The sequence below is a fragment of the Sturnira hondurensis genome, unplaced genomic scaffold, assembly GCF_014824575.4.
Source record: "Sturnira hondurensis isolate 20B ecotype Veracruz unplaced genomic scaffold, ASM1482457v3 Scaffold0009733, whole genome shotgun sequence".
NCBI lineage: Eukaryota > Metazoa > Chordata > Mammalia > Chiroptera > Phyllostomidae > Sturnira > Sturnira hondurensis.
Window position 1 is genome coordinate 1,419,996 of NW_028082364.1, and position 17,447 is coordinate 1,437,442.

The window sequence follows — 17,447 nt, forward strand, 5'->3', positions numbered from 1 at the left end:
CCCATCTGCGCGGCTACCTCCCTCCACAGAGGGCTCTCCGGATAGCCTCTGCCCGAAGGCCCTCCCTCACGGGGGCGCCGCAGCCCGCTCTTCCCCCTGCCCAGGGCTGGGGACTCACAGGCTTTCCCCGAAACAGCATCCGCTGCTGCTTTTCTGACTAAACGCTCAATGAAACCAAACCTTCCCCTCGTTGAAAAGACCGAAGATAAAAAAGGGGATAAAGAAGAAAATGAAAATTAACCACCATTTCACTGGTAGTACTTTGATGCAGTATTTTACTGTATTTCCTGATAGTCTCATAATTTTTTTATGCATTCGTTAGCATTGGAATAAAAATGGGTATGGCACTTAGTGTCCTAAAAACGAGAGATATTCTGAATGTGCTCTGCATCTGGGAGCCGCAGTTTTCGTTGTGAAACTCAGCGCAGGTTTGCCAAGGACGGCTTTCTGGATGGGACAGGCAGGCCGTGGAGCCAGCCGGGAGCACACAGGCACAGAGGTCAGAGCCACCGTCATCTGGGGAGGGTGGGGGCGGGGTCAGTGGATGGGGGGCAGGGAATGGAGGCCGCAACCAGCCGGCCTGAGCTCTCCAAGGCACTAGGGAGCCACTGTACGTCCCTGAGCAGAAAGTGCCTTACGGAAGGCCACACACACAGTGGGAAACAGGTGGACTGTGTTGTGTGGGGGGCGGGGAGTCGGAAGGCCGAGGAAGAGGGGTGGGTACACAAACGGGCACAGTCCAGGGTCCCCAGTGCCAGCGGCCCGAGCGGTGTTGTGGCGAGGCCGGGTCTACTTCTGAGCCGCCAGGATGGAGAGGGACTGGTTGAGCTTCACCATGGCTATAATGAGGAAGCCGCCGCTCAGCAGGAAGGTGGGCCAGAAGAGAGAGAAGAGGAGGGTCTGCGGCCCGTAGAGGCGCCTGTACAGGACTCTGGTCTCGTTCTCCCGCGGGGCCACGAGGCAGTGGAAGACCCGGTGCTCGTGGAATCTGCCTCTGACTCTCTCCACGTCTGCCCGGGCCATCTGGTAGCTGTCCAGGCTGCCGGGGATGTAGGAGCACTGCGGGGACAGCGAGAGCACCCGTGGGCCGGGACGTCCCTGCCTCTCAGGCCCCCCGAGATGAGTGGCTGTCAGCAGCGAAGGACAGTGGAACCAGGCCCCCGGCGGGAGTCAGAACTGGGTGAAGGAGCTGCTCCGGGGACACGTTCACACCTGGAGCCAGGGGCCCAGCTGGAGTCTGGCTCTGCCTCCATTGCTATAGAACTTTAGACAAACCACTCACCCTATCTGGGCCTCAATAGCCTCATCTCTTAAATGGGTCACAAGCCGTACCTTTTCAGAGGATGTTATTACAGGAGGGCTTCAAGCTTAACTGTCAGATGAAACCAGTGAGTGGCAGTGAGTGACACAGGCCCAGTGGGCTCTTTGTGTGGATTCGGGGCAGAGGTCAAGTGCACGAGTATCTGCAGGGCTCCTGCAGGGAAGGCCCTCGAGGGGTGTGGGTGAGGGAACAAGATGACAGGTGCCGGCCTGCCTCCGTGCCAGGGAGAACTGTCAGGGAGTGGTGGGCCTGGTGGGGTGGAGATGGCCAGACGCGCCCAGACTGGCGGCCACCATCCATCTGGACGATGGACACCAGGGGATCCAGAAGACCTTTGCAGCCAGGCCTCTGACATTTCACGAGAAGCCAGAAAACCAGATTGTAATGTGAATGCTCACACTTTTTAAAATGTTGGCGAAAGTTCAAATTGAAGTGCCTCTGTGGCCTAACCTGGTGTGAGCCAAACAAAAGATGCTGGTGAGCCGCTGTTCGACACCGGGATTGAAAGGAAAGGGGGTGAGTGGGGGGCGGTGCACGGAGAAGAGCTTTGTGCAGGCGGGACACGGGGCACATTTAACTCTGACACTGACTGTTGCCCTTTGGAGCCCCTGGCCTGAGCAGATGAGGCCCTGCAGCAGAGCTCCTCAGGGGAGGCTGTGGCAGGTGTCTGTGTGATCCCGGCCCCCCTAATCCCAGCCCCTCCAGCAGCCCACCTGGAAGGCTGGCCCTCTGAATCACTGAGGGTGGGGGCCCAGCCATCAGGTGATTCCTTCATATTCAGAAGTTTGAGACCACTGGACTAGACCAAGTTATGTTCAAGACCAAAATGTGTAAACTACTGAGCAGCTTCTCCCCAGGCCTCAGCTACTCCCTGGATTTGAAGGAGGGCCCTCCCCCAAAGCTGCCTGCCCTGCCAGGGCTCAGCCCAGCAGAACTAAGGGTGGTTGCATCATAGTTCTGAGAGCCCGGGAGTTCTGAGGGAGCTGTATCCAGAAGTAGGTCACCAGCCAGCCAGGGAGCAGCTGAGGCTGGGGAGAAGCTGGCTCCTGAGGAACCTGGCATGCAGAATTGTGAGGTACCGCAGGGTCTCATTAGCAGGTGGATTCAGAATCCTGAGCCAAGAGGGGCAAGCCCAAGCCTCCCCCATGTCTCTGACTGTGACCTTGGGTGACCTCGCCTGCTGAGCAACACGTGCAGCTGTGGAGCCTGGCAGGCCTGTGTTCAACTGCTCATTCCAAACCGTGTGGCCGTGGCAAGTGCCACAGCTTCTCTGAGCCTTGTGACATGGGTTTGTGAGAGTGCCGGCCTGGTTGAATTGTCGTGTGGACTAAAAGAGATGCATATTAACACTTCGCACAAAGCCCAGCACGTAGTAAGTGCTCAGTCAATGGGAGATGCTGTTGTCATTAATCACAGTGTGACTTAACGATGATATGGCAACAATGGCTCCTTCTTTCCCTTTTTAAAGAGGGGCCCTTCATATGACACCCAGGTAGCCTGCAGCACCGGCTCCCTGCACCCCAGAGCTGAGCAGAAGTGAGTGGCAGCTGGCCCACTGACCCAGCCTAGTGGCAGAAGCACAAAGGTGCTTCACCATCCCACCCATGCAGCCGCCCGCCGTCAGCACTGCCCCTGGTGATGCCTGGGTGCCATGGGAGGGAAGACGGAGCAGCCCTGGCGGCCAGCCAGCACCCCCCTTCCCGGCCAGACATGCTGCTGATAGCTCATCTCAGGGAGGGGTGGGGGTGATCCGGCCTCTTGTTCCTCTGAGCTGGCAACTGTGGCCTCAGGGAGGTGGCCTGCAAGCCAGCCCGCTCCCAGTCCCTGTCACACCAGTGATTACGTCTGTCTTGGAAAATGTGCTTCTCGCTCCTTGGGTTAAGTCGGGGGCCACTGAATGCCAGGAAGAGGCAGGACTCCCAGAGTCCTGGCGGGGGCTGACTCAGCAGGATCCGAGGCTCCTCTTCCAGCTGGAGGTGCTGAGTCACTGCGGTGATGAGGATGGGTCAGGCCACCTTGCACTGTGCCAAACCCCCTCTCCAAGGCTCCCCACCCCCCGGCACTGCCAGGGATCCCACTGTCCCCTCAGCACCCGGGCCCCTCCCGTCCCATCTGCCACCAAAGTCTGACTGCCAGCATCCATCCTGCTTGAGGCCCGGTCTTCGTCCTGGGTGTGTGCTGTGGCCCCGCCCCACAGCCCAGTCACTGACCCCACACTGCTCTGCTCCGCTCTGCCGGTGCCCCGAGCCCCGTGAAGACTCCAGGTTGCTCCCAGCCGTGATTCCCAACCTCAGAATCACTCGGAGGGCCCAGCGGCTCCGCCCGTCCATCAGTGTGGGAGCCTCCCTCCGGGGGTGGGGGTGCTCCTCATGCACAGCCAGTGCTGAGGGGACCCCGCTTGTGTGATCCCATTGCAGTTCCACGGGTCGCTGGTCCTTGGCAGCGATGACAAGGCACACAGCCTGCGCAGTGCCAGAATGTCATTGCATTTCCCTTCTTTGCGATTTTCTTTCGGGCCTCAGGGACCAGTAGAAGCCCCTCCTAGGAAACGGTGGACTTGGTTAGGAGGGTTCGGAGTCGCTATGACCCCCCACGCCCTGTAACCGCCGGCACCGTGAGCATCGTTTGGAGTGAGCTGTTCCTTCCGACGCTCATGCAGAGGAATCCCATGTGCTGTGAGCCCGGGATGGTGAGACTCCTTGTGGAATCCGAGTTTCTTTGAAAACCGTCCAGCGGGTCGTCACGTCAACACCGAGACCAGACAGCCGTGGCCGTGGCTCCGTAGGCAGGGTTAACCTCCCCCTGCCCAGTGGCCTGTAACGTTCCAATTTGGTAACATGGTGCCTGTGGGTAACAGTAGCTGCGCCCTCAGTTCCCTTCCTTGTGCAGGACTTTGGAGGCGTAACAAAGAATCCTGGTCACACGTAAACGCCCAACACTGTGCTGTGTGAAAGGGAGCTTCCCGGCTTCCCTAACGGTGCTGTGTGTCTCGGGCTGGAATCCCACACCCCCGTCTTTTTCCCATCGTGCTGTACTTGCTGTATCTCTTGGACATCCTTTGAAGACGGTCTTTTTAGCAAAACAGTTTCAGTGAAGTGTTTTTCTGGATTTTTTTTAAAATATGGGAACTAATAGGTATAACACGTAGCTTTCCTCATCAAGTTCTGCCCCTCTCAGAAAAACAACAACAGCACACACAGACACAACGTTTTTGTTCCACACTCGGGTAGAACGGGGGTCTCCTGGGCACACACCTTCACTCACCTCTGCAGCCTGCCCCTGCTTTGCTCCGTCGTGTGTCAGTGTCTGTACAGCTCTCGGGGGCCNCCTTTGAAGACGGTCTTTTTAGCAAAACAGTTTCAGTGAAGTGTTTTTCTGGATTTTTTTTAAAATATGGGAACTAATAGGTATAACACGTAGCTTTCCTCATCAAGTTCTGCCCCTCTCAGAAAAACAACAACAGCACACACAGACACAACGTTTTTGTTCCACACTTGGGTAGAACGGGGGTCTCCTGGGCACACACCTTCGCTCACCTCTGCAGCCTGCCCCTGCTTTGCTCCGTCATGTGTCAGTGTCTGTACAGCTCTCTGGGGGCCCTGCGTCCCCGGCCCTCCCCTCCAGCCTGGTCCTGTGCCCTGCGCTCGATTTACATGCCCCTCCATGTCCGTGTGGGTCCAGCACCTGCCTGGCACTTGAAAGCCTAACCCAGATGCCCTCCTGATTCCCTCGTCTGCCTCCCTCCTTCCCCGTGGGCTGCAAAAGGTCCCTCCCTACTCAGTGTGACTTCCCACGTGGGTCTTCTCCTCTTCAGTCCAAAGCCCCTAACGCAGGACACACCCCATGACTGTCCAACGAATGAGCAGGCAGAGGAGCAAACGATGGTGGGCCAACTTGTATTTCCTGTAGGAAGGGCTACGATGCTGGGCCTGGGGGCGGAGGGACGCTAGGAGGCAGCGATAAGAAAGCATCCCAGGTGTTGGTTTGGCTGCAGCCTGGACCCCTGGGTTCCTGGGGCGAAGGATTCACAGGGGTTTCCCTCGGTGGGGTCAGCTCTGGGCCTGGCCTCTCATCTGGCTCCTTCATGGAATGAGTAACCACTTTATTTTTGGTATTTTTGGTATTTTTGGTATCCACCTGACAGGAAGCCGGGCACGTTGTATGCGATGCCTGACTTCATAAGAGCACTTCAGCAAAGGTGGAAACTGAGGCACCGAGGGGCTCAGTCAGTCACCCCAGGTCACACAGCCACTTAGTGGCACAGCAAGGATTCGAACTGAGGTCTGTCTGATCCCAACACAGAAGAGCTAGGTCTAGCTGGACCTCATGGCAGCTGTGGTCTCTTCTCAGCCTCCCCTCTCCAGAGAGGGGAGAGGGAGCCAGCTAGGGACAGGTCCACACGCCTGCCAGGGGTAAGGGGACAGGTGCCCACCCCCCCAGTCAGTACCTGCTGGTTCTGGTCCCAAGTGTCCTCTGTGTGGTACAGCACCGCCCAGCGGCCCAGGGTGGACACATTGACCCACAGGCACGGGTACTGGGCCACCTTCTTGCCCTCCAGCTCCTCCTGGTCCCAGATCTTGGCCTCAATCAGGTGGCACATGGATTCCTGGGTCCACACACTAGAGAGATCACACACACACGCATTTCAGAATTGGGATGGCACAGGGTGCCCTGTGTGCACCCCTCCAGAGAGACCTGGGCCGCCCATTGTACTGTGAGCATCCAGCACTAAAGCCATGTGACCCGGAGTCCCTGGGCCCAGGGCAGGAAACGTAGACTCAGAATGTCCATGCTGACGGCCTTTCGTATGGCACCATCCAAGCCACTGCCCAGGCCCTCGTGGGTGGTGGAAGGAGCTGCCGTGATTCCGATGCGCGGCCGGACCACAGCCTTCACCTCGCAGAGAATGGGAGAAGCTCAGAAAGGTCACATGACGTTTCCGAGGCCACACAGGACCTGAAGCCCAGTCTGGGTGGCTCCAGAATCCGTGCCCTTCCCCCTACGAAGCGCCGAGGAAGGAGGCTTTGACTTGTGCTGGGTGGGGAGGCGGTGGGGGCAGTGCTTCGCCTGCAGGCACCATGTTGGGGGGCACAGGCTGCTTGGAGTAGGGCCAGTCCAGTGCTGTGCGACGCGGGGAGGGCACAGGCCCAGGATGGGGAGGCGGACAGACCCGTCAGCACATCAGCAGCACATCAGTTGTGACTCATATCCCATCTGTCAGGCGAGGGGCTGGCACTTGCTGAGATGTGCCGGGAGGCAAGGGTCTGAGCCTTATCCTAAGAAGAGGCCGAGAGAACTGAGGGTGTTTGTTCCAAATTGAGTGAGGACTGCCCAGTGCACCCTTTAGAAGCTCACCTGGTTGGCATGTCAGGGAGCAAGGGTGTAGAACATTCTCTGAGATGCCAGAGCAGAGCTCCAGGGGAGCAGATTTGGGCTCAGTGGAGATACTTCCTGCTTATCAGAAAGTAGATGTGCACAGTGAGGCAGTGAGCTCCCCGTCACTCGAGCTATTCAACAGGAGGTTAGATGCCCACTGCTCAGGAGGTTTTCGGGGGATAGTCAAACTGTGCAGATGAGCTACAAGATTCTGACTCTCTGATTCCCCCTGGGACGACACTCACACTGGAGCATTTGCCCCGACCCTGTGGTGTTTCCTGTGGAAAGGATCTCCTGTGAATGCTGCCTGCAAGTCCCAGAATTCCCAGCAGGGCCCAGTCCAGCCAACCCTCCCTGCCCGTGAATCCTGGACTCTAAGAATGAGCATTGCCCAGATCTCTCTGCCTGGTGTGGGGGCCAAGCGGAAGGGTGGGAAGAAGTCTGGGGTTCCTCCCGGACCAGACGCTTAGTGGGGCAGGGGCTGGAGAATAGGGCAGGCCGGCGGGGTTCAGTACCTTTTCTGGTAGAGGGGCAGCACAGTCGTGCCCAGGATGTAGTAGGCGATGACAGCACACACCACCATGGCCACACCCAGGCAAAGGGCTCTGGTCTCCCCCCGCTTCTGGGCCATCACCAGCTTCTTCCCCATGTCCACCGGGGACAGCGGTCATTTCTGGGGCCACAAAGACACACAGACATGGGATCAGAACAGGGGGCAGTTAGTGCATGGAAGGGAAGATGGGTGGGAGGGGAGGGCGCTCAAAGGTTGATATCGCCTCTATTGTTATGTGGGGCCTTGCACCCTCAGAGGGCGTTTTGGACCCCGAGTAAGCCTCCCACCAGCCCCGAGAGGCGAGTGTTATCACCCCCATTCTACAGGTGAAGGACCTGTGTGGCTCAGAGAGGCGAAGTGACTTGCCCAAGGTCACGCTGTGTGATAGGCTCATTAACAGCCCTGGACCCTGTGATGGTCGCTTTACTTGGCAAAGACTTTAAATTACGGCACTTGAGACGGGGCGATGACCCTGGATTATCTGTAGGGACCCTGCATGTCCTTACAAGACGGAGGCAAACAGAGACTAGGACACGGAAGAGGAGCAGGGAAAGTGACCAGGGAGGCAGAGGTCAAAGTGACGCCACCCCGGGCCAGGGGCTGCGGGCAGCCCCCAGAAGCAGAGGAGGCAGGGGACACGGACTGTCCCCTGGACCCCCCTCAGGGCACACAGCCCTGCTGACTCTGTGACTCTAGCCCTTGCGGGCACCTTGCCGATTGGGCACTTCTGGCCTGCAGAAGTTCGCACGAGTAGACTTCTGTGGTGTGCGGTGCCGGGTTCCTGGTAGTTTACCAAGGCAGCGACGGGAAAGTAGCACAGGGATGAACGACTTCAGCAAGCGGCAGAGGCGGAACATCCGCCCAGGCACTTTCTGCCGGGACACTTGTCTCAGAAAAACCGGGAGCATTTCACAGTCCTGCCCAGCAGCCCCACAGCAGGGCTGGCCGGGCCGGGGCAGCGGGCAGAGAGCCTAGGAGGTGGTCTCGGTCAGGGTCCTGTGGGGGCCACCGACCTCTTCAAGCGGGGGCAGAAGGCGTTCGGTGGCCTCAGCAATTGCTGCCTCATCTCGGGGCTGGAGCCACCAGGGCCAAAGCAGGTGCTGGGAAGTAGCCGGCAGCCTTCCCCTCCCCCCTCCTTCCAGGCCCCTCATTTGCCGCCTGGGACTCCACCTCCCAGTGCCGGCAGGGGCCAGCCCTCCCCTGCTGGGTGCCCTGAACACCCCAGGGGCCTGACTCGTCACCCCCGGAGAGTCACCCGCAGCCGCATGGCTGCCGGCGTCTGTCCCTTGTGTGGGTCTCCCATCTGTCCTGTGAGTTGAGCCGTAGAGTTCAAGCAGATGTCTTGGTGGTTTCTGTTTGCTTAAGGTAACCGTAGTTCCCCTCTGCTGAAGGAGGGTGCCAGGGCCGCGGGCCCTTGACCCGAAATCCCCTGCACTGGAGGGCATTGCAGCCGGAGGTCAGGAAGAACCCGGTCTTCCTGCCAGATCTTTAAAGTAATAAACATGTAATTTTTTTTAATCCTGAGGATATGTTTATTGATTTTTTTTTTAGAGAGAGAGAGGGGAAGGGAGAGAGAGACGGATGTCGATGTGAAAGAAACATTGATCTGTTGCCTCCCGTACCCCATCGACCCTGTAACCTAGGCGTGTGTCCTGACCGGGGATTGAACTCCTGACCTACTGGTGTATGGGATGACGCTCCAGTCGAGTCACCTGGCCAGGGCTTAACGTGTTACTTTTCACGAGTTGGCGAGTGCCCAGGGGAGACTTTAGCCCAAGGGGGTTTCCAGCAAAGCGCTTTGTTTTCTGCTCTGGTCGCTCTCCTAAGCGCTGACTATTTCAGGTCACGCTCCAGAGACCCTCTGCCCCCTCACCCAGCCCTGCCGTCTCCCCTCCCCGCCCCTTCCCGTGGGAAAACCCGGGCTGGGCACCAAGGGTACAACAACTCTGTCACTGCGTCCCAGATGACTGACAGGGTTGGCACTGGGGACACGTCTCCCTCCCTTGTTGGGGGCACTGAGAAGTGGGGTCCCCCTACAGTCTAACAGAGACACCCCAGGGTCACAAGGGACTGAGTTTCCCCCGGCTGCTCGCTGGGCTCAGCCCTCTGGTGGCGGGTCTAAAAGTGGTCTCCTGACGGCCGGGGTGCTGAGTTGATGAAGTGACCGGGGCCCCAGAGCCCCCCACCTCCCAGCTGACCGGGGGGTGGGGGGGGCAGCAGTTCTAGTCCCCAGTGGTGGCAAGGTCAGTCCCTCTGGACCCCAGATGCTGGCACACAGCCCCTCCGGGAAGGAGTCCCCACTGCCCCCTCCATCCTTCCCTCCCTCCCTCTGGGAGCTCCCTCCTGTCCCCTCCAGCCCCAGCCCCAGGCCGGGGAGACACCCGTGTACTCACAGTCACCCCTGCGCCCTGCTGCCCTGCCGCCTTCAGGTCCTTCAGCAGGCAGACGTCTCCTGTCTGCCTGCCTCCCAGCCCTCACCCCAAAAGAGGCCGCCTGAGCTCCAGAGGGAAGCTTGGACTCCCAGCCTGTTCTGTCTCCAGGGAAGTGGCCTCTGGTCCCCATCGGAGATAAGCCTCCATGCCCAAACATGGTCAAGTCTGAGTCTGAGCTGCCCTGGGCCCAAGCTCCAGAGCAGGTACCCAGCCAAGCAGGACGGAGGGGGATGGAGGGCATTTCCCGGAGTCTCCTGGGAAACGGGTCTCCAACAACAACAGAGAGGAAAACTGGAGGCCGGGGAAGGCCGTCCTGGTGGGTTTGGCAGCTCCTGTTCCCTCCGTCCCTTTGAGCTGGTGGAGATGCTGGGATGAGACACGGCCTTCCTTTTGTTGACAGGCGGGAGGGAGGAGGAGTTGAAGCTGGAGGGGGCGGGGTGTCAGCCCTGGGGAGCTGGTGCACCCCCGACGAAGCAGCCAGACGCTCCCGCCTTTGGCATTGGCGTGCTGCGTGGCCTGGGCAAGTCCTGGCACCTCTCTGAGCCCAGTTTTCTCATCTCACTTCGGGTTCCGTGATGAGGATCACAGATGGTGAGGATTTGGGGCAGGGAAAGAGAAACTTCCGCTTTAAAGGCCAACCAGGCAGAAGCAGGGGACAGTCCCAGCCCCGCAGCGTCGTCTAGCCAGGCACAGGCCAGCCCGCTCCGTCAGGGGCCCTCCGGAAGTCCGATCTGGAGCCAGGCAGAGATGCGTTCCTATCAGCGAGACACGGGAGCATCAGCATTTGCAGGCAAAACTGTGCTTCTAGATTTCTCCGTTTCCTCATCTGTAAAGTGGTTGTTGTAAGGATCAAAAATCAGTAAAAAAACCCACAAACCTGATACTCTGGGATTTCCTAGCAATGAGGCAGGATGTCCCCACTCCTCACCCAACTGTCAGGTAAAGGAGCCGAGTTTGGACCTCGGCAGCCTGGAGGAGCTGGTCCACGCTACCTCGCTCCAAGGGTCAGAGCCAAGTTCAAGGCCAGCCCTTCTAGACGGCAAAGCCAGCAAAGCCCAGGCTGTCACTGCTGAGCCTGGCCCCGCTCTGAGACATAAAAGCTCACCTCCACTATACAGTCACTTGCCACCTGAGGTTCTGGGGGTCACCCCGAGTGACCCCAGTCCCCAGGGAGGTGGCTGCAGCCCAGGCATGCCTGACAGATGAGTCCCGCCCCCTCCCTCCCTCCCTCCTGCCTCTGCCACTGTCAGGCGGCCAGCCCAGCGGACCGTGAAACGACACTCTGCAGTGGGAAGTGCCCTTCCCCTCCACCCTCCGTTGATTGAATCGTATTAACAGGAGAGTAAATTGTCCGTTTAATGGACATCAGAGCAAAGGAGGTCTCTGAAGGCCTTAGACCTCGCAGGCAGATTGACAGGGAGGGACCGAGGGCCTGGAACAAATCCGCACAGCAGTGGCCTTCCAAGGATGGTTCTTGGTCCATTCAGGAGCCGGAGAGCCCTCCCGGGGCCCGTGAAGTAGAGCAAAATGCCAGTCCTTCCTTCCGCTCCCTGGGAGAGTGTACGGAGCCACACAAGGCCCCTGGAAGTGTGACCAGAGGGCTGCTTGCTCATAACCCCCCAAACGAGTTATGAGGGTTACACGTTCGGAGTTTATAAACGAACGTCAGCATTCTTCCCAGGGTACTTTTCCTCTTGGAAGGTGGGGGCAGGCAGGGAAGGGGGAGGGGAGGCAGGCTCTTCCGCTGTAAAGAATGTGCCCGAGCCCCGTGCTTCCACGTGCCTCGCTGTGGTGGGAATGTGGGTGCGCCTTGGGTCCCGCCCGCTGTGGCCGGGCTGTGTGTCCCGGGTGGTTGTGGGGGGAGGGGAGGGAATAACAGTGCAGCAACAGTAAAGGTCTGTGCTGTGCACGGCGCAGGGTGTGGCGTTCACAGAGCGCCTTCCCTGGCTGCAGCCTTCCGGCAGCCCCCTAGGGTCGTCGGTACTGCAGGCCCACCCTAACCCGTTCAGGAAGAGACTTTGCCACCTGCTTTACAGCGTGGGTGACTGACGTGCAGAGCGGTTATTAACTGAACTTCCCAAGGCAAGTCCCTTTGCCTCGCAGAGCCTCAGTCTGTCCGTCTCTAGAATGGAGGTGACTGTATGGAGACCCTCGGTGTTTTTTGAGGAAGCAGAGATCCCACAGGGTGGCAGGTTGTGGTTTCCAAACACGGCCACACCAACACGAGCCCCATCCTTCGCACACGTGCCTTCTGGTGTGACAGCACCTCCCCTCCGTCCAGAGTGGGCGTCCGTGCCCTCTTCCCTTCGGCCCGGGCATAGCTTTGTAACTGCTTTGCCGGCACGTAGAATGTGGTGGAAGTGGCACCAGGATCTCCAAGGCCGAGCCAGAGATGGGGGCCCAGCTCTCACCGGGCACTGTCTCCGGGATACCCCCACAGAGCCAGCCCCTCTAGTGTGGAGAGACCAGGAGGCCACAGTGGGGTGTGCCAGCCAACGGCCCGGCTCAGCCAGCACCTCCCACCAGACACGTGAGTCTGGAGCCTGCACACGTCCAGCCTCCAGCCTTCACGTCCCCGCCCTGAGGCCCCAGACTCACGGAGCAGGGGCCAGCCAGCCCCCCGTCCCCTGTGCGCTCTCCCTGTGCACGCACACAGATGCACACACACGGATGCACACACATGCACTGCATTCTTCCCAGCTAGCCTCATGGAGGTCCTCTCGCTTCCCTTCTTTGGCCCAGGTCACTCCCCTGGCAGGTGGTGTGATGGGGCCTGGATGTGAACTGTGCTTTCAGACCCCACTGCCCATCCCTGTGCCACCCCCAAGGACTCCCCCAGCCTTGGTTCCCCAGAGGACCCCTGAGCGTTCCTTTATGACGACGTCTGCTTCAGTGCTTGACAAACCCCTCGCCTCGGTCCACAGCCCTGTCTGGACTGTGCATCCACTTACTTATTTAAACCCTTCTGAATCAATATCTATTCTCCGACGCCACTTGGGATAATAAGCTCCATCGATCAAATTGGCAAGCGTGTCCTGAGCCCGGAGGAGGGTGTCGCCGGTGGAGTGCCACAGGGAGTGGCTGTGTGTGGCCCTCAGTCATTCCCACACACGGGAGGAGCTACTGTGCGGAGGCTCTGACTGTGTCAGGCTTTTATGTTTCACGCTGAGGTGGACCAGCCGTGGCCCTTCCCTCTGAGGAAGGAAGGATGGATTTTCTTTTTTTAACCGCAGAAAAGACACCGTGGGGAAAAAAATAAAAAGCCATACTTAAGGGAGAGAGAGTAATAAAGGGCAGAGGAAACCACAATGAAAGATTGTTCGGTAGAGTTGACCACAAAAACAGGACGATTAAGGGCCAACATGTGGATTAAATGGCAAGATGGGATTTGAGGAAGAACAGAACAAGGTGGCTCCCTGTGAATGAAGGGACACCTGGGTCCTTTCTCCTGCGATTCTTGGAGCTGTGTTTTCCCTTCACCTCATTTTTCTTCCTTCACGACGAGGCATTTTAGCCTGCTGCATGGCTAACATAATTGTAAGCAGCTTGAAATTCTCCTTGAAACAAGGAGGAACGTAAATAAATGGAGAGCGCTACTGTCCACGTGTGCGGTAAGGCCCCTGCTCCGGTCTTTTCCTCCTGCAGAACCCTCCCGCTCCCTGGGGAAAAGTGAGGCCGCAGGTGGAGAAGGGTACAGAGATAACCCCACCCCTTGGAGGAACTTGCTGGGGGGACATGGGGGGCGGGGGTCCTTCCCAGCACTCGTAAGAGGACGCAGCCTTCTCTCCCTCCAGCGGGCACACCCCTCACCCCCGCCTGCCCGTGGGCTCTCCCCTTCCTGGGACTCAGTCCTGGGGTCCTCGCCTGCCCTTCCATCCCCTCGGGCACTCTCCCTGCCTCCTTGGCCAGGTCAGGAGCCGCACACATGCTCAGAGCCCAGTTTTTACATTGATTCCTGTGCCTCCTCCACGCACTGGGCTCCCCACTGGAGGGCCGGCTCCCCAATACCTGGGGCAGGAAACTGTTCGGTGACACATGACTCACACCTGAAGGAGCACACGGAGAATCTTGGGTTTTATAATGGTTTGGTCTGAGGAGAAAAAAAAATATCTCTTGCTTTTAAAAAAAGGGTTTTTCTTAACCATTAACCACCTTAACCATTTTTAAGTGCAGTTCAGCGGTGTTCACTAGGTTTGCATTGCGGTTCAGCAGCTCCCGAGAACTTAGTCACAGGGCAAAACCGAAACTCTCCACCCGTGAAACAGGTCCCATTCCTCCCCGCCCCCGGCGCTCGGCAGCCACGACTCTCCTTCCTGTTGCCTCCAGGCGGGCTGCTGCAGACACGCGCAGAAATGGGGTCAGGCAGTGTTCCTCCTCCTGTGTCTGGCTTATTTCACTTGGTATCACATCCCAAGGTTCATTGCTGCTGCAGCCTGCCGCCAGAGAGATCATGTGCTCTTTAGTGTAACAGGGTATTGTAATCATTCTCCCATGCCATAGAACATTTTTTAAAAGGTTGTGCAGGGTTCCATTGTATGGGTAAACCAGAGTGTATTTAATCAAAGTCCCGCTGTAGGCTATGAAGTCACGGTGCTTGCTGGCCGGCTCAGTGGGGCTCAGAGTCGCCCTCTGCTGGTCGGAGGGTCTGCTCCACCTCCGCCCTCATCTGCACTTGCACCCACTGTCATTTATCAGGAGTTGACAGGTGTGAGGGAGACTGGATCTGTAAGGATGCAGTTTGGGGACCAGATCCTAGGGCCGGACCTGAGAGAGCCGTGGAAGTGGAAGGCGGTAGCAGGTTGGCCAAGTCTGGGAAAGACAGAGATAAGGAGAATGGCCGATGGAAGCTGAGGGGTAGCTTGTGGGCATCCGAACAAACGCAGTGCCCCTTTGGGGCTCAGGTGACAAAGTGGGTCTTCCCACCTCTGCTTTTCCTGGCTCTGGGGTGGTGGGCACCGAGGGCTCCCAGTGACGCCGTGGCCCTGGGCACACCCCCCACCCCAGGAAAGGCGGTCTGCATCACCAGCTCTGTGACAACCCTCGCCCAGCTACTTGTTCAGCCCCTGGGAGCTGGCAGTTGGCCGGGGGTGGGAGTATTTCTACCGTGGAAATCTAATACGAACACTGCAAATCAGCACTTTCACTTTCTGGAGAACTGGTTTTCTAGCACAGGACTTCGAGGGACATGCAGAAATTGGGAGATTTGCAGAGGTTTTAGGAACCTCAGACAAAGACAGGGCCAGGGAGGGGGGACAGGGAAGTGCAGGGACCCCAAGAGCCGGCTGCGTGGGGCTGAGGGAGGAAGGAATAGAGCCGTGGGCTGTTCTACAACTTTGAGGCACCGACCAGTGTAGTAGCCACTAATACCGGATGGCTCTTAAACACTTGAAAAGTGACTAGGGTGAGCAGAATGCTAAATTTTTAATTTTATCTCATCATCATTAATTTAAATTAGGTAGCCACATGTGACTGGTGGCCACCTTATTGGACAGACATCTCCGAGCTGTGAGCTGCCAGCCGTCCCACTGCCCGGCATCGCCTCGCATGTGCTGCGTCACAGCCTGTCTCCAGCACATCCTGGGGGACTCTCCGACACCCCCTGCACCTCCACACCAAGCCTCAGCCCCGACTCACCCCAGGACAGGACCCCAGAGGGAAGGCACCCTTGTGTCTAAGGCTAGTACTTGGGCTGCCCCAGGGTGGGGCTCCCGGCAGCTACTTCCTGCAGACACTTAAAAAGCCAGGGAGAGGCATTTTTTTTAGCATGTAAGTTCTTTGAATTTATTTTTTAATAGATTTTATTTATTTATCTTTTTCGTAGAGGGGAAGGGAAGGAGAGAAGGAGAGAAATATCAATGTATGGTTCCTTCTGGTGTGTCCCCTGCCGGGAACTGGCCTGCAACCCAGGCATGTGCCCTGACTGGGAATCGAACCACGATTGTGTGGTTCAGAGGCCTGCGCTCAATCCACTGAGCTACACCAGCCAGGGCTTTTTAATCCCCTTCGTCACACGTTAGTGAAAATGTTGTCTGTCATCTGTAAACATTAAGATCACTCCCGCACAGCTCGAGGTCCTCGTTTACTCTCAGAGCAAAGACTGGTAGAAGCTTCCTAGGCCTTGTTTGGGAGACAACCATACAGATTTGAACCGTGTCCGCTCCAGGGGGACAGGACCTCCGGGAAGACCCTGTCTCTAAGGAGGGAACTGTGGTGGCATTCAAGAGCTGATTTTTTTTCAAGTCAGTGTTTATCGAGGATTTTCTCCACGCCAGACACCGAGCCCGTCCCTGCACATACCTCGCCGTATTCTTTTCTAGGGCTGCTGTGACAAATTGCGGCAAAGTGGATGGCTCAGAGCGATGAAAGTCTGTTCTCATGGTTCTGGGGGCCAGGAGTCCCGACTCAAGGCGTCCGCAGGGTGAGGTCCCCTACGGAGGCTCAAGGGGAGGACGGCTCCTCGTGTCTCTCAGCTTCTGGCGGCGACAGGGGCTCCTTGGCTTGGGGCTGCTTCGCTTCCGTCTCCAGCTCCGTCTTCACATCCCTTCTCCTCTCCTGTCTCAGAAAGTCATTGTGGCACTTAGGGTCCAGTTGGGGCGGTCTCAAGATCTGTCACATATGTCTGCAAAACTCCTTTTCCACGTGAGGCCTCATGCACAAGCTCCAGGAACTTGGACGTGAATGTGTATAGGGAGTACCAGGGGTGCACAGTTCAAGCTGCTACCCTCATTTTATTTAATCTACATAACAACCCTGAGAAGGAGGCAAGGTAGCCCAGATGGCTTAACTATCGCAACGACCTCAAGGTGGTAATGATTTTATTCAGTAACGATACATTTCTCACTCCCGGACAGTCCACTCGGTGTGACTGTGGAGGGGTGTGAGCTTGCAAGGGTTGGGAGCTCCTGGAACCGCGCCCGGAGCAGAGCGCATGCTCACAGGCGCGGAGTGAGCGTCTGCCAGGTCGGCTACGGTGCCTGACCCTCATTTTCCCAGGACAGTCTGCCGATGGCCGAATTCAAATCCACAGTGTTAGCCCAACTTTACCTTCTTGTTCTAAGCTCCACTGCCACCATCAGAGGACCGGGGAAAGCCGTCTAAGGGCCTGCGAGCCCCACCCGCCCTCCTGCTGTGTCAGCCTGCCCCGTGCGGGTCCCCAGAGTCCTTCACCCAGGGCATCGCCGCAGACACAACACAGGTGTGCCTGTGCGTAGCTCCTCACACCCTGACACAGAAGAGGAAGGCTGGGCCTTTTTTTTAGCTCATCTTCTGATTCGGACCAATGAAAAGAAAGGCGTTTTAATAGGCCCTGTGGAGGGAGGCTGCAGCTGTGTCCCTAGGCTGTGCGCTGGTCCCAGAGGTCAGGGCGGGATTAATAAGGATGCTATAAATGCAAAGCGTGGCCCGTGTCTCTGTGGGCAGCATGCTCTGGTTTGGGAGGAAGGGAGAGAATTAAGTTATGCTGAGAAGACACACAGGATTCAAATAAGGGTAAAAACTCAGTGGAGGCCGCACAGACGCGGCAACTCTGTCGGGCGGACGTGGAGGTTGGCTGAACGCAGCTGTGCAGAGCTGCCTGGCGGGGGCAGGGTGGGTGTCACGGATGGGGCCCCAGGCCTCAGCGTGTTTACTCCCCGGCTGGCCTCATTACTGGTCCCCGTGCCTCATCTGTGGGCTTCTCGTGCTACTTTCCTAGGATGACAGGCAGTTACACTCCCCGGACTTTCTCTCAAGCCAACGCGCATGTTTGCATACCCAGTGACCGTCC

At 57.9% G+C, this 17,447-nt stretch overlaps 2 protein-coding genes across 4 annotated transcripts in view; one reads left to right on the forward strand and one right to left on the reverse strand.

The window, feature by feature from the left end:
* The window catches only part of KCNIP1 (potassium voltage-gated channel interacting protein 1), a 245,608-nt gene that overhangs the window by 16,931 nt on the left and 211,230 nt on the right, over nt 1-17,447 (forward strand). The window lies entirely within an intron of this gene.
* On the reverse strand, nt 231-9,898 carry KCNMB1 (potassium calcium-activated channel subfamily M regulatory beta subunit 1). 3 transcript variants are annotated; one of them, XM_037057753.1, is made up of 4 exons: nt 9,644-9,893; nt 7,213-7,370; nt 5,769-5,940; nt 231-1,059 (listed from the first exon to the last, which is right to left on the reverse strand). In XM_037057753.1, exons 2-4 carry the CDS (start codon nt 7,344-7,346, stop codon nt 790-792), a joined length of 576 nt encoding a protein of 191 aa, XP_036913648.1. In that variant the 5' UTR covers nt 7,347-7,370; nt 9,644-9,893; the 3' UTR covers nt 231-789. The 3 variants fall into 3 exon arrangements, with proteins under 3 accessions (XP_036913648.1, XP_036913649.1, XP_036913650.1); XM_037057754.1 differs by lacking the exon at nt 9,644-9,893 and adding an exon at nt 7,960-8,054; XM_037057755.1 differs by lacking the exon at nt 231-1,059 and adding an exon at nt 5,222-5,401 and having other exon boundaries at nt 9,644-9,898.

Excerpts from the sequence above, each read along its gene's own strand:
- KCNMB1 (XM_037057753.1), bottom strand. The coding sequence starts at position 7,346 with ATGGGGAAGAAGCTGGTGATGGCCCAGAAGCGGGGGGAGACCAGAGCC. Across the intron at positions 5,941-7,212 it reads CTGCCCCTCTACCAGAAAAG|TGTGTGGACCCAGGAATCCA; the intron begins GTACTGAACCCC and ends TGATCTCTCTAG. Across the intron at positions 1,060-5,768 it reads CTTGGGACCAGAACCAGCAG|TGCTCCTACATCCCCGGCAG; the intron begins GTACTGACTGGG and ends CTGTCCCCGCAG.